This window comes from Camelus bactrianus, chromosome 4 (assembly GCF_048773025.1).
Source record: "Camelus bactrianus isolate YW-2024 breed Bactrian camel chromosome 4, ASM4877302v1, whole genome shotgun sequence".
NCBI lineage: Eukaryota > Metazoa > Chordata > Mammalia > Artiodactyla > Camelidae > Camelus > Camelus bactrianus.
The window spans coordinates 37544000-37566294 of NC_133542.1; the positions used below are offsets into that span (position 1 = coordinate 37544000).

At 36.3% G+C, this 22295-nt stretch overlaps 1 protein-coding gene across 8 annotated transcripts in view; it reads left to right on the forward strand.

Moving 5' to 3' along the window:
- The window catches only part of TMC1 (transmembrane channel like 1), a 314121-nt gene that overhangs the window by 168530 nt on the left and 123296 nt on the right, over positions 1 to 22295 (forward strand). Inside the window, exon 3 of one of the 8 annotated variants that reach the window (XM_074361705.1) lies at positions 587 to 626. The exons of the other annotated variants lie outside the window; for them this stretch is intronic. Coding sequence (XP_074217806.1) covers positions 614 to 626 — 13 coding nt within the window. The 5' untranslated portion in view covers positions 587 to 613. The remainder of the gene's footprint in view (positions 1 to 586; positions 627 to 22295) is intronic. 8 annotated transcript variants of the gene reach the window in all.

The following is a 22295-nucleotide window of genomic DNA, read 5'->3' on the forward strand; positions in this document are numbered from 1 at the left end:
CACTGCAGATGAGGAAGCCGGAATCCAGAGGTTCAGAGATGTGTACAAATTCACAAAGATAGTTCATAGTAGAGCTGGGCTACAGCTAACTGGATTCAGAGCCCAGTGTTCTTTCAGTGAATCGTAACCACTTCTATCTTCATTTCCCCAGGTCATGAAAAGCCACTGGCCTGTTTTAGTCTAGATGGTTTAGTGAAACAGAACGATCTGGGTTTGAATCTCAGCTTTATTGCTTACTATATGTGAAGTGCTGGGGAAAGTTAAAATCAAAATGTGTGTGTATGTATACATAAGAATATTCGTATATAATGTTCAGGATTTATATAAAGTCATCTCTTAGTATCCTCAGAGGATTTATTTCTGGACTCCACCTCCTATCCCCAATGGATAGCTGTTGAATTCAATTTATCAATGTTGTAATTCTGCTTTGAGTTTGTAAAGTTGTTTAGTCTTGTTATTATACAGGAACTATAATCATCAGTAGTTTATATCTCATTTTGTATTACCCATTTACTTAAGAAAAATTAAGTAAAAAATTAGAGAGAGAATTTTTTTCCTCAAAAATTATTCATACATTTTCTTACAGGCATGGAAAAGTGCATGACGGTCCAGTATGAGAATTCCTTGTAAGTGTTAGAGATTCTCTTAGATACTCATGTGATAGCAGCTGCTTGTTTCAAATATGTTAACTGAGACAGTACCAAATGTTGAAAGACTGTAAATTCCAAAGTTTCCAAAATAATTTCATTCATCACACAGGCATTTACATACATTTCACAAAATAATAGCACATTAAAAGGCAGCATAATTTGTAAGAGCAAGAGTAGAAACAACTCAAATATCCACCAACTGAGACTGTGAACTCATGATGTTATATCCATATAATGAAATATTATACAGCTGAGAGAAGGTGTGAGGATTATTTCTGTACACTGCCAGGAGTAATCTGAATAAATCACTGATCTGAAGAATAAATTGTTAAGTGAAGAAGCAAGAGAGAGAAAACATGAATCGTAAACTACCATTTATCCAAGAAGAGTATATATGTGTGTTGTTTGTATATATACACACAAACATATGAATATAAATATATATGTGTATACGTGATGGTTAATTTTGTGACATCTTGGGTATGGCGCCCAGTTGTTTGATTAAACTAGTCTAGATGCTGCTGTGGAGGAATTTTTTAGGTGTGATTAACATTTAAGTCAATAGACCTTGAGTAATGCAGATTAGCCTTAGTAATGTGAGTGGATCTCATCCCATCACTAAGAGTAAAGACTGGAGTTTTCCCAAAGAAGAAGGAATTTGGCTTCAAGACTGCAACATCAACTCCTACCTGAGCTTCCAGCTTGGTGGCTAGCCCTACAAATTTCAGACTTGCCAATCTCCACAATTGTGTGAGTCAATTCCTTAAAATCAGCCTCTCTCTTTTTCCATATATATGTATGAGTGGAGATGAAAAGGATAAAGAGGGTGAGGATAGAAGCAAGCAAGACTTCTCTGGGTATAGCTTTTTAATAGATTTGACTTTGGAACCAAGTTAATCTTTTATGTAAGTTGAAAACAAAAAGGCAAAATAAAAAGGAACAATTTCTTAAAAGAAAGTAAAAGCAAAGATACTAACTGTGAATCGAGTTGGAGGCAAAACTACACAAGAGAAATTATTTCAAGTGATTTTTAAAACACAGTAATTTGACTGCACATCCCTAGTGAGATAAAAACAAAGGGGAAAGAACACATACAAAAGATGCCTGCAACAGTGATCGCACAGAAAAGCAGAGGAGGTATGAAAGACTCTGGGGATTGTGTCAAAACAACTCAGGAGTCCCCAAAAGAGCTCCCATCATCCAGAGACGTTAATAATTTGAACATTAATAGAATAACAATTGTTAATTCGCAACAATATGAATATAATCGTATAGAGGCTCATAGCAGCACTGTTAAAAATAATGAAATATTGAGAACAAACTAAATATTCAGAAATAACACTATGTACTCATTTAGAATTGTCATTTAAACCTTGTAGAAAAATGGTTTATGATTTGGGAAAATGTTTACAATGTCTTATTAGGTAAAAAACAAGTTATAAAATATCATGTCTACAGTATATTTTGATTTGCCAAGAATAATATATGTATAAATATGCATAGAAAGAAAACTGGATGAATGTACACTAATGTGTGAATAGACACCATTTCTGTGTGGCAGAGTTGCAGATTTTATTTTATTTTATTTTTATTTTCTAATTTTCTATAGCTAGCATGCATAATTTTGTAATTTTTTAACACAAAAGAGGCTATTTAACAAATACTTGTCAAATTAAAAACTTCAAAAATTTTTTAAAATGATGGTGTATGAATGAAAGATACATTATTTTTCAGGCTATAGATAATGCCTGTATTCAGAGATTCGATACCCTGGATAGGAAATGGCTGATCGAATTCAACTTTTTTCATTCTGAAGATAAACAAAGAAGACCCAAAAAAGTGAGGTGACTTGCCGAAGGTCATCTTTATCAAGCAAAGAAAAAAAGTCCAGAGTAGAAAATGTAGTTATAGTTTTAAAATTACATTTGCATTAATTTGAAGTTAACCTGAATCCCCCATCTGTGTGCACAAAGCTTTGTACTTATTTCCTAAACCTAGAGAAAAATGGCCAAATTTGGTACAAGTGAATTTCTCATGGGTTGATAAATAAGTAACTGGAAGATTGATCTCCAAGAATCTCAAGATCTGGTCAATGTGGATTTATGTGATTACGTTGCTCCTCAAGAGGTATTTTCGATATATTGGTATAACTAGCTGGCAATTCACCATTTAAAGAAGTTCGGCCTGGAAGGGGGATCCTTCTCCAAAGTGCCTCACCTGGTTCCAAGGAGACCGACACCATCAATTAACAATCCCCATTCAGCCAAGGAAAGTGATTTGACACAAGAGGGATTGTGCGAGGGCTTATACCAGGCATATTAAACTCATTTTCAGCTAATTCAAAGCATAAAACAAAAAAGCATTTGCAGGAGCAACAGAATATGGTCAACCACAATTTAGGGAAAAAGAAAAGGAACGCCCATTATGGAGAACAGGAAAGAAGCTTCAATTTAAACAGGAAGTTACCTCAGGCTTGGATCTTCAAATTAATTGTATTTTTGTTTAAGTCACAATTTAGAGCATCTTAAAAAGAACTGAACAAGAAAACTAGATAGAATAGAGTAAAAATGCAGTTTAAAAACTAAGAGAATAGGAGACCTGTCACATCTTTTGATTCTGGGGTGGGATCTTTAGCCAGACTGAGGAAAGCAAAGGGGATTGTCACTGGTGTTCCCTCCTATCCTAACTTTGAATCCAGAGAACACAACTGGAGAGCTTTATTCTGCACTAACTCTGTGCTCTGTTTTCTCACCTTGTCAGAATTGAGTTCTACTCTGATTTGCTTTGGATGTTGGCTGAACTGAGGTTACAGGGAAAAGCAAAAGTGTTGCCAGGGGCTTGAAGAGAGGGGACTGAGGTGTGACTATCTAATGGGGAGGGTCTCTTTTGGAGTGGTGAAAACTTTCTGAAACTAGGTAGTGGTAATCGTTGCAATACATTGTGAACGTACCAAATGCCATGAATTTTATACTTTACAATGGTTAGAGCAGTGTATTTTGTGTTAGTGAGTTTTAACACAGTAAAAAAAAATAAAGGCTTCAAATGTAGTGCACTGGGGAGAATGATTTGGGGAAGAATGGGGGAGGTGTTGGCATCACGGAAGCCAAAAGGAGACAGAGAGAGTGAGGGGCTACAGGACTCCGCTAGAATCAGCAGGACGTCTGGCTTGGAAATGAGCCCTGATTTTCTTTGGTGAGTCCACTTTCAGTTCTTCCATGGCACTGCTTCAGCATCTAATTCAGCTCACCCAAGATGCATACAGAAGTCATAAGCTGTCTTATAGTCTAATGTAGCTTGTAGATTTTTTTGCCCTAGCATTATCTTTTGTTTTATTTTACTATTTTATTTTGTATAAATGTCTTTAGATGGCATAAGCTTTCTCCAATTTTGTATATACCTTGTGGCTCCCTATCATTTTATTTATTTATTTATTTGGTAGGGGAAGATAGTTAGGTTTACTTATTTACTTTTAAAGGAGGTGCTGGGGATTGAACCCAGGACCTTGGGCATGCTAAGCACGCACTCTACTGCTTGAGCTACACCCTCCCCCGCCGAATCCCTATCATTTTAAATTATTCCTGTTTCATTAATTTATGATAACATGCCTGGTCCGTGAAAGCATTTGTGTTTGCACCCCTGATTTTTAAGAGACTTAACACATACAAAGCACAATACTAAAAGCAGTTTACTTCAAATGGGCTTTTGCTTCGCAGAATCTTCTTAGGATGAAGACACATGTAAATGGTTTATTACAACATAGGCAGGCTAAGTGCCCAAATGGTAATAAAAATTAAGTGCTCTGGGAACAAAGACAGATGCAGAGATCATGTAATATCTGATTCCCATCCACTTTTGCTCATTGCATTGAGATGTTATTGCAGTGAAAGCAGTTAAAGACAAATGGCATTTGTTAAGAAGCTGGAAAGAAATACCACCAAATCTGTAACTAATAGTCATCAGGGCATAACTTTATTGTAACACACTTATAGCCTGGGAATGAGGAGTATATTTACATCCTTAATGAAAACAACTTTGGCAGAAAAAATATATATATATAGTATGAAAAATATATATGCCTGTGTTCTTAGCAATTTAATGGCAATGTTCTCAGGAAATAAAGCTACTATTTATTGACTCCTCATGTTACATATGTCATTACTGATCCTTGTAACAGCCCTACAAGTTAGTGTATGAGAACCTTGACTTTAGTGAGGGGACATCTTAAATATTTCCCAAGCCCTCATTTTCAAAATGTGAACATGGCTCTTGACTTTCCTGAATCACATTTTTGTCAAGAATCAGATGTTACTTATGAGTAGTCTCATGTTTCATTAAAAGAATGTTTTCCAGCTATTAGAATCTTAGTTTTATCTCTGCTTTGCTAGCCATTTTAACAAACAAACTAAAATCACCTCAGAGAAAGACTCCATCAAAAATGAGTAGAGAACAGGAGCTGGCTAAGCTGGGCAGTCAGCTAAGGTCGCTCCCTCTCTAAGGATCTGTTCCAGCACTCCCAGAACTGCCCAGAGTGTACTCATTCTTCATGTATTCGTATTCTGCTGGAGTGAACTTAAATTTGTACAGCTTTATGGAGAAGTATTATTATATATCCAAAGTTTTTTAAACGTTTGAATCTTTGGATTTAGTAATTCCACTCCTCGGAATGTATCTTAAGGAAAATAATCTTAAGAGAACCATGAAGAATTATGTGAATATTGATAATGGTTTTAGTAATAACAGTGAAAACTTGCAAGGTGCCAGCTATCAGTTTATTCTCTCTGAGCTCCAAATTCACCCTTCTTTGCCTTCCATGGGTCTTAGACAAGTTCTTCCCTGCTCCTATTGTATAGCAATCCTAACTCCTCAAAAAGATCATGACCTATGATCTCTGCCAATACATTAATTCCTTTCTTTGCTTGCTAATTCCTTTCTTTGCTTGCTGGTTCACTGGCTTGTGGAAACCAAAGTAACCTGTTGATAATTGCAGCTTCAAGTTCAGTGGGAAGATTAATGTGTTCCTTGGTAGAACTATCATCCTATATAGGGGACAATCCTGTATCTTTCCCTTAGATATGCATCCTGGACCCATGCATTCTAACAACTGAAGAGAAAACCATGTATCACATTTGTGCATATATCACATCCTAGAGGACAATGCCCAGCCCTACAAGGTTTTGTCCCCAAGTTGGTGCCTTAACTGAGCCTTTAACAGACTATTCCATCATTATAGGAGCTTAAGAGTTATAGGATAAAATGATAAGACTAGTGGCTCCCATGATAATGAGCACATTACTGCACTTCCTTTGCTGTAAAATGGTAGCTTGGTTTTAAGCAATATTATAAGGAGAACCATACTGATGAATCAAATATTCTGTAATACTTGTTACCCTTGGATAGTGGTGCTAGTTAGAAGCACTGCAGGAAGAAAAGGCAAACACATATCCAGAGTATGTGTTGATTCTGGTAAGGACAAATTGCTATCTGCTCTAAAACAGATGATTCTGATACAATTAATATTCTACCAGGTGGCTTGGTTAGTTACCCTAAGGAATGTTGGTATATCAAGGGCTTGGCTCTGCTGCTGACATGTTGGGAATTTAGCAGGGGAAGTAGCTAGGCTATCTTTTATGGGAGGGAACCCATGTTGTTGGACCGTGCATCACCTCTGTTGCAGTACCATGAACATTGTTTGTGGGCTTGTGGCACAGACACTGGAGAGAGGGGCTACATAAGAGTCACAGGATGGATCCTCCTGGGCACATGGCCATCGAGAGTCTTCTCCATAGCAGGTGTTCTTCCATGGGTGTTAATGTGAAATCTGCTTTGTGTTCATTCCCATAGGTTCATCCACGTGCCTCTTTTCCAGACTTCCTCTTCTCTGATTTTCACATCACTTGCTTTTCAATTTCCTGTCAAAATGGTTAAGACATTTACTACTGACTAAAAGCTAGTGCATATCTGAGGATCAGGTCTTTTCTTCCATATGAAGTGGACAGTTAAGTGCATAGCTCATAGTTTTACCCACTTGGAAGGCTTTTCTTCACCTTTCTTCTTCAGGTCCTCCCTATGTGGGGACGTAATGCAGTAGTAGTTAGGTTTTTTTATTTATTATTTTTTGAGGGAGGTACTGGGGATGTAATGCAGTAGTAGTCTATTTCCAGCTAGAACCAATAAATCACCCCAACTTAATTATGAGCCAAGCTTGAGCTGCTTCCTCCACCATTAATTGTTTATAGGTAGCGATTGTGGCAACTGCCTATGGACAGTGGGAAGCAGACATAGGTGGCGCCACTGCCCACATCCATCACTCATCTACAGTGTGTTCTGACAATGGCACCTGTGCGTGGCTCGAGTTCATCTACACTAAAAGACCAGCGTGGTGAGGGATGAGATGATTGGACATTGGTGAGAATGATCTGGAGAGGAAGTGGCTAAATCCTGGGAAGAGGAGGGAATACACACACACATACATACTTACAAGGCTAGTTTGGCAAAGGTGGTGCTAGTTACCCTGGAGACGCTTGTTCTGGGAGCTGTCGGTGCCCTTCAGTCAAAGCACACCAGGAACACACTTGTAGCTCAACAACTTGGATTTATTACTCTTAGCAAGGGAGAACGTACATCATGGGAAACCATGGGATGTTTCAGTAGGAAGGTGTTAGAAAGAACCTATTATAGGATTTGAGATTTGATTGGGTGATTTGGGGGAAGGTTTAAGAAAGTAGGTATTTGGTCTAGATTGGGTGTTTTTAGAATGTAGGAATAATTCTGTGGTTGGATATTTTTTGGGTGCCATGTCACTATGTCACTTGTTTTTGTTGGTACTTACACAAAATTATGAAGTAGCTTTGTTTTATTTCATCTTATCATGATCTCAGAGTAACCTTGTCTGAAGTTAGTATTCTATGAGATTGTTTACACCCAGTAGGAGAATAACATGGCCTAGGTGTGAATGTTACATCAGTTCTGAACATAAGTTCTCTTCAGAGCTTTCAGCCGTCATGTAGGAAGTCTGGCTACCCTGGGGCCACCACATGGAGTGACCACAAACATACCTATAGAGAGAGATGGCCCGGAGTTCTAATCTCCAGCTATTGATGTCTTCCATCCTGGGTAACACAATTGAAAGAAGGCAGCTTTGAGACAATGTTAGCCTGAGCCATTGTCTGACCACAACTGCATGAGGGACCTGCATGCAGTGAGAACTACCAGTTGAGCCCAGTTGACTTTCAGATTCATGAATACTAAGTAATTGTCGTTGGTTTAAGACACTATTTCGGAATGGCTTGTTGTGAAGCAATAGATACTGATACAATGTCTGACAGGCAGTCAGCACTACAGTTCTGGAACACAGGAGAGAGATCAAACCTGGAGGTGTAGATTGCAAAGTCCTTTAGCAAGGGGAAAGCACTTGAAGTCATGGATGAAGTCATTAGGGAGCTAATGTATATTGAGGAAAAAAACCCTGACAGGGACATATTTAGCAACAACACCAAAGGGATCAAGAAGAAAGAAGCATTTGCAAGGAGACTGGGAAGGAGTGATCAGATGACATCCAGGAGAGATGATGTCATGGAAGTTAAGAATGAGAGTATGCAGAAAGAAGGACATTTCCCCACAGAGTCAAAGGCTGTGGAGGGAGATCCAGTAAGAAAAATAGTGGAAAGTATTCTTTGGATTTAGCAACAGTGAGTTTCCCTTGTTGGCAAAAGTAGTTTTGGGGAAGTTGGAGGCTAGGCAGATATGGATGGGAGGGAGGAGAAGATGAGAAGGAGGATACCAAAGCCTGTGTTGTTTCACTATGTCTTGTTACCTTTCTCCATACTATTTGTCTGTGTACAATTTTTTATACAATTCAGTAGCCCATAAAACAATCACATCATGTCATGAACCCTACAATTCCACAATAGAATGGATATATCATATCCTGGTATATATTTAGTGTTATACTTTAACCTGCAGTTTCCAGTTATAAATGCATTAATCTATGTGTGTTTGTCTGTGATTATAATCATTTTAAATCCCATTTTCTTTATTTCTCTTAAAAGTAAAATAGTTCATCATTTAGAAGAGCACCCAGTGTTGTTCAGTGTTTATTGGCGCCTTGTAATTACTTCAGAAAAATGATCTCAGTTTAAAAGTTTTAAACTCTCAAAGCATCTCTGTAGGAGGAGTAGCTTACTTTCACCAGAAAAAGTCTGGGGAAAATTATTCTAGTCATATCACCTGCTTATTCATTGGCCTGATTGTCAGGGCTCCAATGACAGTTCACCCTCTTGGGAGACTGGAGTGGAACTCTGCTTATCCAAAAGGGAGATCAAGGCCTCCCTGGCAACAGAGAATGAGTTGCCAGGGTATTGTGGAAAGAAATTCTTCTCGGTTCAACCTGTAAGTAGATCTGGACATAATGGCATCATTTGACTCCTCTAACTCTCTCTTTGTGACTTCTTTTCAGGGCGAATCTTACCCCCAACTTTTTCATTATTTGCTTATGGTTTTTTCTTTGCCATAGATATGTGGAGGCAAGCACTAAGATGAAGATGGGAGTAAGGCTTTTTAAATGAAGAGTTTACATTTCAAAGGAATTGAAATTTATATTTCAAATGTCACTTCCAAATGAGCCTTTACACAGAGACAAACCATGATGAACAGATTAGGAAGACGAGCAGCACGCATGTTAGCTCCTGTCGTGTTCCTGGGCTACACTGGCTGTAACATATTCCCACAGATCTTGTAGTTAACTTGTAAATATCACCATTGAGTATATTATATTTTAAAACATTCCTTTATTAGGTGTAAAAGTTTAGAATGCACTATTATTTTTGAAAATCTATTTTGGCATTTCTTCATATTTTAGGATGTCAGAAACCTCTAAAATGGAAAATTCCTAGGCATTTCTCAGCAATTGAGAAGCCCTGCTTGGGGCAATTACTTTGACCCTCTGTGGAAGGGTGTGGAGGATAATTCTGTGATTGCTCAGAGGGGTTCTGGAAAGTTAGAAATGAACACTTATGTAATGAGCATGTTTTGTTGTGCTTAGCACCATGCTAGGGGCTACGAGTTCTACATTTAATCATGTAGAATTGCATGGAATGAGGCCTGAGAACACGAAGTCCTGGGGGAGATGGTCTTGAGCTGTCAGCAGAAGGGAAACCACAGCATGTGGGACTTAAAAACAGCTTGCGTGGAATAAGGGTACAGGGAAAAAGGTCTTGGCAAATTTATTCTGTACAAATACTTGTGTCATCCTCATTTGTGTAGACTTTGTAACTTTTTCCCTGGCAGATGGATGTAAATGCCTTTTTGCCTCAAGAAAGGCACACAGAAGGCATGTATGAATCTTGGCTGCGTGATAAACAGAAGTTGAGCTTCAGGGGATTTCTGGTGTTTGTGAACACGTGCGCATGTGTGTGCACGCGCTTGGCCTGAACTACCACCGGTTTAAATCTGACGTTTCAACTGGGAAGATTTCACGTACTTCTTTAGTGTGGCACAAGCGAATATATATTTAGAAATGAAAAATAGAGCATGTTCCAAAAGTTCTTTTCTTTTGCCATCAGGGACAGTGGTACTTTTATTTATAGTAATTTCAGGTCCCTGAATTCCTTCATCAGTATTAATGGGGCAAACAAGCAAAAAAAATTAAGCAGCAGATGATGGATCATGTCTTATTTTACAAAGTACTTTATTTCTTTTGCCTTTGGAAAATGCAGGCCTTCTTTTCTCAACTGTGATTACAGCTAATTCTTTCCTAAGGTTTATTTACAAGGAATATTCTTGTCTAGGCAGCAAGAATATAGACAGTACAATTGGCCTTGTCTCTTAGTCTTGATGACTCAAAGAAAAATACATACATAAGAATCAAATTCTTGGAATTTGTTAGCATTTATTATAATGGAAATGTACATGGAATGGAAATATACATGGACTGAAGATACATTTTAAATATACAAAAATAACTAGAAAAAGTCTATTATTTATTGAGCCACTACTATATATGAAATTTTTTACATATATTCATTACCTAACTTATATTCAAATAATCCTATTAAAGTATGTTTCATAATGACCATTTGTTCCAGTGGAGTCTTAAAGATATTAGGTAATTACTCTAAGGACTGAGCCAGGTAGTGGCAGAGCTGGGAGTTTGAACCTAGGTTTGTCTGACTCTGAAGTTTCTATTATTTCCACTAAAACAAGCTGCTCCTCAAAGTCATGACAATTACGGGAAATGACACTCAGTTCTATTACTAGAAAGGCAACTGTGTTTATTATTCAATACTGATCATATTCAAAGAACCCTTTACTGAGCTTCTTCTTTCTTCTAGAGATGATGACAAATGATGTGGAATCTAAAGATTAAACATGAGATGTCCCTGCCCTCATAGAACTCACAGGTTAGTGGGAAAGTCTAGAAAGAATATTAATGATTATGGTGCAGGGTGTTAGACGTTGTAAGAAATGTAACAATAAGGTACTATTGGAGCCCAGGAAAGGCTACAGGCTCTGTGTGCATGGGTGGTGGTGGTGGTGGTGGTGGTGGTGGGGTGTGTGTGTGTGTGTGTGTCTGTTTGAGGTAAGGGAAAGGACATTCCAGACAAGGGAACAGCATGTGCAAAGTCAAGGGGTTTAGAATCGAGAGCATATGGCTTATATGAGAAACTGCAAATTGTTTGATTTAACTGAAATATGGTGGTAATGGGCAGCAGAGTGATGAGGAACGAGAATAAAAGGCTTTGAGAATGGTGAAATCAGGAATTCTACTTTTTGGAATGACCATAAACTTTCAAAACTGTCTTGATAAGATAAATATTTTCCTTTTGCTTTTGGATGTCTATCTTTTGAAGACACACTGTACTAATCATAGTATTTTCCCAAAGAAGAAATGCAATTAGCACACAGATATATGGGAAAAAATAGTCTTATTGTTAATCAACATAAAGGGAAAAAACCCAGCCAAAGAATAGAACTAATAAAATTGGTAAGGACAAGATGAGATAGGCATTATTTGCATTTTGCTGGTTGTTCTGTAAACTGGTACAACACTTTTGTAAGGCTAACTGTACATTAAAATATTTAAATGTTTATGCCCTTTAATTCAATAGCACTAGTTTTGGAACTCTGTAATAAGAAAATTATTATAAATATTTATTGCAGATTTTCAAAATAGTGAATCATTAGAATGAACCTAAATAGCCATAGTACATCACTTTTGTGCAACTTAATGTACCATTAAAAATTGTTTATGAATAACATTTAAAGTGCATTTAACATAATTATAGGTAAAAAGTAGGATACAGAAATTGTATTTATATATATGTATATATACACACACATATATATCCCTTCCCCACTACATCCTATAAAACTAGGCATTTTGTGTATATATATATGTATATACACATTTTAGTATCCTATTATACATATATAGAAAGATACACACACACACACACACACACATATATATATTATCCCCTGTCTTCCATTTCCCTAACACCCAGTAAAAGTATACATTAAAAAAAGAAACTGAAAAGAAATCCACAGAATGTTAATGGTGGTATATTGGGTTTGGGTGATAGGACTATGGTGAATTTTTTTCCTTTTCCTTTTATGCATTTTCTGTATATTCTTTAATGGTTGTTTAACTTTTATAAAAGAAATATTACTAAATATTTTGTTAATGAACAAGAAAAGAGGCTAATAGACTTCAGCTTTATGTTTCCTGATGTCTGGTAAACTATTCTCAGAGCTGGCCAGCAAGTGGATAATTCTTTTTAAGAAATTCCCTGTACTGGCAAACTTTCTCTTGGGATAGCTCTGCTAAACTCAGATGAGATCTTCTCTCCCTAGCCACTTGTCCTATTTTTCTGAAAAGATGGAACTCATGGAAAATTACAATCTATAATTTACAAATTGCTGTGTACTAGTCTATTAAACAGTATGACACTTTATTTTGAGAACTATATCTTGCAGGATGCAAAGCCTTACAGCTAGTCTCACATCAAATGCAGCCTTCCTGAACAGTCATTTTCTTAAAGCTCCTATCTCTTTAAGAAGTCTGTTTTGGAAAGCAGGATAGACTCTGAAAACATCAGCCATCCACACATTCTACCTGTTTGAGAAAAGCAAGTCTGAACGTGTGTCTTCTTGTCAAGGATGTATAATCACAAAAGGCATTAATTTAGCCCACAAAAATAAGAGGAGGATGTAAGAAAACAAGACCATTATGAAACAGCACAAAGCTACCAGGAAAGAACAAGCCAAGACGAGAAGATACCAAGTGAGATTGAAAGAGATATGGGAGAGATAGTAAAGAGTGAAGGAACTGAAGCAATGTAAAAGCAATAAAACATTTATAACAAGGGAATAAAGAGCATACTCAGTGCTGCAGCTACTTAAATGGAGAACAAACTTGAAAATTTTTATAGATCATAGAGTAAAATGACAAGAAGATGGAAAAGGAAAACTTAATGGATATAGAAAGCGAAGAGCAGAGTTTTATGCTAAAGCTAAGAACTTTATTCCCAAGGAACCAAAAAAGATAATATAAACAGAATAAATATTAAAGATGTAATGGAAGGAAATGAACCTGTGTTGAAAGAAGTCAAAGTATGTAGATTGAAAAGGCTCGCAAATTCTAATAAAAAGCACTCAAGACACTGCAAAGCCTATTTTAAAAAATATGTAACATACAATGTTTTAAAAAAATAAGTGCTCAAATGGTAGAAAAAAGTTTGCCAATAAAGAAACCAAAATTAAAGTAAACTCTAACTTTTCTTATATAATTCTTAATTCCAGAAGAACTTGGAGACATATTTGCAAGCTTTGCAAAGGACTAGATTAAAATGTAGGCATTCAAAATTAGACAAGTACTCTTTCATTGATAAAGGTGATAGAAAGATGTACTTTGAGAGTAGAATCTCTCTAACTACCCCTATACACTTTCTGTAAAATATAAGATAAAATACGATTAAAATAAAATAGGCTTCACAGTATTCATTTATCACTGAGAGTTGACTCAAAAGCAGAATTTAATAACAAGAATGTTAACATTTAAAAGACTTGTAAAGTTTTTCCTTATCCAGTTGGCTTAACAAATCCATGGATTCACCCTTTATGTAGGTAGGGCCTCATACTCCTTTCATGGTACAGGAAATATATTTTTGCTAACCAATTATTCACTTCATGTTTAAGGTGGCCTTTGTTACTCTGTTGGATGACTATTAAGTCAGCTCAAATGTAGTTTCCTGCCACATGCCTAGGCCACTTTAAATGATGTGGCTCTGCCGTTAGCTCCTACTGTAGGGACCACATGCTTTGTCCTACTTGGGTGCAGCCAAAATTGGACCGTGGTGGATACCTGACGCATGACTATCAAATTACAGGTGATTAAAAGCATAGGAGCTGAGTCAGACTGTCTAGGTGCAAATCAAGGCTTGCCACTTGACTTTGATCTTCATTTTCTTCTTCCATAAAATGAGCTTAATGATTATTCCTATTTGATTTGTTTGAAGTAAGGATTGAGTTAATACATGCACTCTTTGGTACATGACACCTAATCCCGTTGCATGTTATTATTGTTTTTATTATTTGAAAAGATGGGATAAGTCAATCAAATTCTCTCTCCTTTTGAATTTGATTTGGGAAACTCAGAGTTAGGCAGCTAGCAATGGGACCAGGAGTTTAAAGTAATGCATAGAAAGAAGCTATGAGATAGAGTTGCAAAGGGTGATGGTAAGCTGGAGTTTGGAAATAGTGGAAGCTGTCATTAAGCAGAGTGTGTCTTTAGGCGAATTTGATGTAAACCCAGACACAGTCACGTCATGCCGCTGAATGCACGCCCTTAACCACTTGTTTTAGCACAGATATATTCACCCCTTAGAGACAGTTTCTCCCTTCTTTGACCACTGGACTTTTCAGCTCCTCTAAATAGAATGACTCCCTGTTATGGACTGAATGTTTATATTGGCTAAACGAAGGCACAGACAGAAATAAATGAGCAGAGAGAATGAACTGACAGTCTCCTTCTGTCTCATCTTAGAGAGAGTACTAGTGACACTTGATTAAGGTTGCAGAGCTACTGCATGTCAGGTTCGGGACTAAAACCCAATTTTTCTAAGAACAGTCAAGGGTTTCTTTATAGAAAACACACTGTCATATCTCTTCATTTCTTTTTGCTCTTAGCAAATCAGTAATATTTTATTTTACTTTACTGCACAATCATTGTTCATCTTGATTGGAAAATTGATACCCATTTTCTGTAAAAGTTGGTAGATTACTGAAGAGCATAAAGAAGCTAAGGACCAATTCATAATCTCTCTGTGCATGTAATTTTACTTTCATCTTTATACTTTTCTTCTTCATTGTTATTTTTTGCCATAAGCATGCATTTATTTTTATAGTCGGGAAATATTTCAATGTGTAAAGAATTTTATTCATAGGAAATAACTGCTGGTGATATTTTAATGTAATTTATTCTACTATTTGGTGGGTTTGTTTGCAGTTTATGTGATATGAATTTATGTAGTGTGTGAAAAGAAAGATATTTTAAAGAATGCTAACCATAAGTTTAAGGCAGTAGTCTTCATGATTTTAAACATGGTCCACACAACTAATAAATATAATTTAGCATACTACTTTTAATCCCCTGAATTTTTATAGCAACTATTTTAAAAAATTTTTTGTGTGTATATATATTTTTATTGAAGTATAGTCAGCTTACAATGCTGCGCCAATTTCTGGTGCACAGCATAATGCACCAGCCATACATGAACATACATATATTCACAACTGTCTTTAAGACTGCAAAATGTTCACAGTTTTAAAAACCTAATTACATTTTAGAAAAATCCTTTGAGAAAGGGAAAATAAATTTTAAAGCCTTTTTATTAGGTAATAATAGCAATAGCATAAATCTACCTATATAATTATATTTGTCTTTAGAAGCCATATTAATATATATATATATATATATATATATATATGAAATATTTGATGTTTTCCTAAGGATTTTCTGGGCAGATACTGCTTTTGGATATATATATATATGAAGCCTTGAAATAATTTATAAATTTCATCAGTGGTTTCCACAAATGTTGGCAGAGTTACTTATGTAAAATATATGCTTGAAATTTCTTTAATCACTATCGCATTTATCAAAATAAGCATTCTTATCTAATACATCGAGGAATAAATTAAAGGAATTTTAACACCAAAGTTATATTAAACAAGAAAGATTGTATTTATTTTAAAATTACATTTCATACTCAAGCTGCCCTCAAATGTAATTTAATTTTTCACTATCTACATTTTAGAATGGCTATTGGTTTTTCATTGTTCATCTCTCTTAATTCTTTAGGCACGATCCATTCCTCCCTCCAATCCAGCAACCAAAATAAGTTGCAGTTTGCATCCAAATAATTAAAAATAGACCAAGGAACCAATTTTACAGTTCAATTTTCAAAAGCATTACGCACCTATGTGTATTATCCAAAATATGTATTTCTGATGTTTTCAATCTCAAATTAAAAAAAATTAAGTGCTTAGCATAGTGCCTGGCACAGAAAAAGCACTTGGTACATGTATGGCAATGTCTTTGTGATTGTCATTTTCATTGATGATGTGTATTGGTACCACTAAAAGCTAATGAGATGCCTGAGTTATACGTGATAATATTACAGTTAGGGTGACTATATGTCATAGCTGGCCTGGATGAACCATGGTTTATGTCCATTGTCCCAGCATCCTCTTCAGCTTAACATTTTACACTCTCAAAAGTATCCCGATTTGTATGATCAAGTGCATGGTCACTGATGTACAGCACAAAAGTAACCCTGATGAGAAAGCCCCAGGGCAGTCATCGCTCATCTCTTGATTTGGGCTTAACTATATTCAGGCCTGGCGTGAGGGTGAGTAGCCTGATTGATAGTACGCTTTCCAAATGTAGGAAAGTATATTTACCATTAATACACTCATTCCAGTGCCTATCTCCTCTTATGTTTTGTGGATGAAGAATCAAACCACGTTTAAGAGACTGAGACCACAAGTCTTTACCTCATCTCACCCTTCCTGTCAGAATATTTTTTAGTTGGGATCTGGTTTTGGATGAAAATATAAAGAAATTTCTGAGGCATGTCCTTCTTTTCCTTTGACAGACAAGATGGACTAGAATTGAGGTGGTCACAATTATGTTTGTGGATGTGGCTCAAACCAGTGACACTTGAGTGGCAGTCTTTTCCATACCAACTACTTGTGATTTATCTTGAGGCTGTAGGCACTACTTCTATTCTTGATTTTTTTTTTTTAATTCCGGTGTTATCCATTCTGTCAACTCAGAAATAGCCATGTAGCCATGGTCATGTAGTCTGATTACCACCCTCCAGTTTGATCTATGTGTTGCCTCTGTGGTTTGTCAACTCACCTCAGTTAGGTCCTATAACTAATAGAAATGGTGCTTCACTATGTTTCTTAGGGCTCTATGACAATGTCAAATGGATGCACCATGTCAAAAACGGTCCTTTTCACTGTCCTCTATTAGAGAAAGCTCAGTTATGGCTCCAAAAGCTCCTGGTTTTAGTATTGGTTACACAATTTGTGAGGCTTAGTGCACAATGAAAATGTAGGGCTTCTTGTTCAAAAATTTATTCATGACTACGTATTGATCATGCTAAAAAGGTGTTAGTTGAAATGGGTTTAAGGCAGGAGCTTAAACTCAGATATCTCCAGGGGTTGGTGAGGTAATATGAAGTGTTCTTTTTGAGTTGTCAATTAATTTCATTTTAAAAAAGACTCAATATAAGCAGAGAAAAGTAACTGCAGCCTGAGAGGTGTCAGTTTCCAATTTTTCTTTTTGGTCAGATTTACTGGAATATAATTCATATGTAATAAATTCACTCTTTTAAGTGCATACTTCTATGAGTTTTGACAAATACCTACATTTGTGTAACAAACACCACAGCAAGATATAGAATAGTTTCACCATCCCAAAAAATTCCCTTGAGCCTCATTGTGGTCACTTCCTTCAGCTCCTGACAACTATTGATATGTTCTCTGTCTCTATAGTTTTGTCTTTTCCAGAACATCATATAAATGGAATCCTACATTATATGGACTTAGGAGACAGGCTTCTTTCACTTAGCATAAACATTTGAGATTCATCCATGTTGTTGTGTGTATTTAGGTTGTTTCTACCTAATTTTCAAAGGTATTTTTTCTTCCTTTCTTCCTTTGTACCTTCTTCCTTTCTTCTATTCTTCCTTTTCTCTTTCCTTCTTACTTTCTTTCTCTCTCTCCTTTTAGGTATCAGTTGTACAAGAGTAAATTAATCTTGATATTTGCTTCATAACACACTATTATTATTGGCCCATGCATAGCTTTTATTTTAATAGGTTTATTGGGATAAAACTGATATACAAAAAACTGCACATACTCAAATGTACAACCTGAAAATTCAGATAGATGAAACAACGACCATCACTACACTGCATTTTCTAGAATTTTATGTAAGTTAAATAAGTCTTTATAGGAACCTGTGCTTCCATTTCTCTTGGGTAAATAAATATTTCAGGATAAAATAGCTAAGTCATATGGTAAGTGTATGTTTAACTTTTCAAGAAGTTGTCAAACTGTTTTCCAAAGTATGTACCTTTTTTACATTCCTACCAGCAGTGTATGAAAGTTCTGATTGTCCCTGATCCTCTCCAACACTTGGGATAGCCAAGCTTTTTAATTTTAGTCATTTTAATAAGTAGGTAGTAGTATCTCACTGTGGTTTTAATTACATTTCTCTAATGACTAATTATATAGAGTATCTTTTGTATTTATTTGCCATCATTATCTTCTTCAGTGAAGTATCTGTTCAAATCCTTTGCACATTTTTTTTGAGTTGTTTGTTTTCTTATTAACTTTTGAGAGTTGTAATATATTCTATCATATATTCTGATTACAAGTACTTTTTCAGCTGTATGACTTGCAAATATTTTCTCCCAGTCTGTGATTGTCTTTTCATTGTCATAACATCATCTTTTGAAAAGCATTCTTAAAGTCCAATTTATCAATTTTTCTTTTATGGCCTGAACATTTGGTATTATGTCTAAAAACAAAAACTTTGCCTAATCTATAATCCTCTGTGTCTTCTTCTAGAATTTTTGTATTTTTAGACTTTGCACTGGGTTTATGGTCCATTTTGAGTTAGCTTTTATATATGGTGAGATGGAGATTGAAGGTTTTTTTTAATGTATGAATATCTAATCTTGGTGTTTATTGAAAATACTGTTATTTCTCCACTAAAATGTCTCTGCATCTTTGTTAAAAATCCTTTGACCATGCATGTGTGGGTCTATTTCTGGTCTCTCTCTTCTGTTGCAATGATCCATTTGTCTCTCGGGACACCAGCTCCACATTGCCTTGATCACTGCAGCTTCTAGTAAGTCTTGAATTTAGGTGGTGTGTGTCCTCCAACTATTTTCTTTTTTTTTTTTCAAAGTTGTTTTTCTAATTCTAAGTTTTTCTAATTCTACATTTACATATAAATTTTTGGTATTAGCTTGTTGATTTATTCACTTTTATTGCTACATAATATTCTGTTTTATAAATATTCCATTATTTTTATATTCTGTAATTTTTGCATTTTTCAATGCTTTGCTATTATTATCTTATCAAAAACAGTGCTGGGTACACCATGGAAAAGGAGGGCATGTAAAATTGTAAGAGCCAGTCACGAGGGGTGGAGTGCTGGAGGAGGTCATGGAGAGGATGTGGCTGCTGCTGATCCTCAAGCTGGACCTGGGTAATCAGAGGCTCCTTGTCCCCTCCCCTGCCCTTGGAAGGTGCATTCTGACTGCCTTCCCTGCACCAGAGCTGCCCCAGGGTCACAGTCTTGCGAGAGCAAGGTGTTGTTGAGACCATCTGGACCCAATGCGTAACCGAACCCAGCCAAGGCCTCTGAAAGCCTTAAGATTCTGTGGGATGGTGCCGCGATCTACTCATTTTACGATCACCCAAAACAAGTCCCATGTAAGTTCTCTTGTTTATTAAAGCCGCCAGCTACCAGTCTGGAGTGGCCTGCTTTTCTCTTTGGTCTCCCCTTGCCCTCCATGGACTGGCCTGTTTCAAATTTCACCTGGGAGGCTTTGAGGTTTCAAACCAATATACCCCTACCACTTGGGGTCTCAATTTGCATTTCTCTAGATGAGATTGGGCCTTTCTTTGTATGTCTATTGGCTATGTGTTCCCTCCTTTGCGAAATTACTGCTCATTTTGTTCATTTTTTATTAGGTTATAATAAAAATTTTATAGAACTACTTGTTCAAATCTTTTGCCATTTTATTTCCCTTTTGGGGGTGCTTATTTTCTTCTTGTTGACAGGTAGAAGTTCTTTACTTTTCATACTCTTATGAAGTGCTGTGTGAGTTGTAAATATTTTCTACTTTAATTTCTTTAAAACATCTTTTGATGAATATAAATTTTAAATTTTAACATAGTTGAATTAATCTATTATCTTTTATGGTTTTTGTGTTAATCTTTTGTTTAGTATTGTTTTTATAATTTTCTTGACACAAGGCTTGCAGAACATCTTTTGTTAATTTATTCATAAATTTATTATAGTTTTTGTCAGATTAGCATTTAGAGTTATTCTATATATTTATATTTAAGTTAACATAAATTAAATTCCATATTGTTCTCACTCTTGATTATAGGTCCAATAATTTGCAATAAAACTTCTTAATCTCTTTATAAATTCGTAAGTTAAAGAACCACTCTGGGCCTTTTTTAATGTAAGTATTTGTATCAGCTATATCCTTACTGTTACAGTTAAGATCTAGTATCCAGAATAGGAAAAAACTAAGTGAGCATCACCTTTACAGAGCTTTGTTTTAAACTATAATTCCAAGTGTGCTACATGCTACTTTGGCTCAAATCTATGTACTAGGCATTATATTCTAGAAGGGTCAGATCTGTGCACAAATCCATCTGCGAAGCCAAAAGCTGCCCTGGTGTAAATGTGCCACCAGGATCCATTTCAAAACAGTACTTCCTCTTGCCAAGGTCAGTGGCTATCACCGAAGTAACCAGAGAATGCCAGTGCTCTCCCTCTCAAAAAGGCAGCCTCTTTTGCAACACTGAATTTCAGCACTTTTTGTCCCTTTCTTTCTTTTCAGTGATGGAAATTTTTTTTTGTTTGTTTATCATTTTAAAGCAAAGATGACCACCTTCCTTTGAGCAGTGTTGATAGGGAGAGAAAAAAAGTTTTAAAAAATTCCTAGAAAAGAGCAGTTTCCTCTTATAGCAAGTTTTATTTTCAGAGAAGTTGGGAAAATGAACCAGTGTCTCCAGGTTTCCCCACATTGGGATTGACTGCTAAGTTGAATGCGCTATTGCTTTGCTGTTTAAACCTGAACTCCACAGGTAGGAGTATCTTCTTTATTTACTCATTTAATTTACCAAGACTACTTAGTGGTCATTATTTCTCACCTTTCTAAGAGTTCATTCCCTTACACTGCCATCAGTACGTGCAGTTAGGATAAAGCCCTAGGAGGAAAGGCATTTAAAATGAGGCCGGCCAGCACATACAGAGTGGGATGAAGCCAGATTTGTTTTGAATAAGACTTAAATGATCAGTTTAGTTTTATTTCAAACATGAGCCCCAAATACAACCCTTTTGACCTGAGTACTCCATCCCTAAATGGCAAACTAAACATTCATGAAAATTTAATGGTGAGGAAATTAGTACCTTCTTATGTTTCAGACTGTGAAATGGCACCAGGGTGCACTTTCAGTAACAGGCAGAAGTGTGTGGCTGTGCTGGACCAAACCAGAAACATTTGTCCCTTCAACCTGTCATCCCTCTTCAGGTTAGCTGACAGCCCAGCCGAGACATTCTGACAGGACACGCCCAGGATGCCGCCAAAGAAAGGTATTTCAAAATAAAGACCTGGCTGTAGGCTACTTTTCTTAGAGATTGGTCACTTTAAAAGGTTTGTTTCACAATTTTTGTCTCCTCTTTGGGACTTTCCTCTTTCTGTTTTTCTGTGGGTAAGGTCTTTCTGTTTCTTGAGAAATTGGGAAAGTTCAGTATTCCTTCAACTTCTTTTCTTTAACAGATGTATGATTCCACCATCCGGTAAGTGCTTGAACTTACCTTTCTTTCTTTTAAGAAGACAATGGGAGAAAGCAAAATACACTGAGATTCCAGTGCATCAACTTGAACTCGGGGTTCAGTCCATAACAGTGGCCTCTTGTCAGATTGGTGTGTGGGACAGCTTTGTGAGGGAGTCCTGTCCTGCTTCAGTGTGTGAATTAGATACAGTTCTGAATTAAGTAAAGTTGAAGAGGAGAGGGAAGAGGATTAAGGCAGAAAAGTGAAGAAAAGAGACATAAAACCCTATTGGGTGGGATTTATGTGAAAGGAAGCAATACTGATGAAACATGTTTGGTTCCTATGACTTGTCACAGGGGTGCATTTTCAGTACCATGCAGATAATGTGTGGTATGTTCAGCTGTCATTCTGTGGGCTTACGTAGCTTACTTTTGGATCTGTTGTCAGCCTCATTTCAGTAGCCAAAAGACAAACTGGTAAAATTTTTAAAAATGGAAAACCTGGAAATACATATTTGCTTTTCAACATAGAACTTCTAATCCAGATGG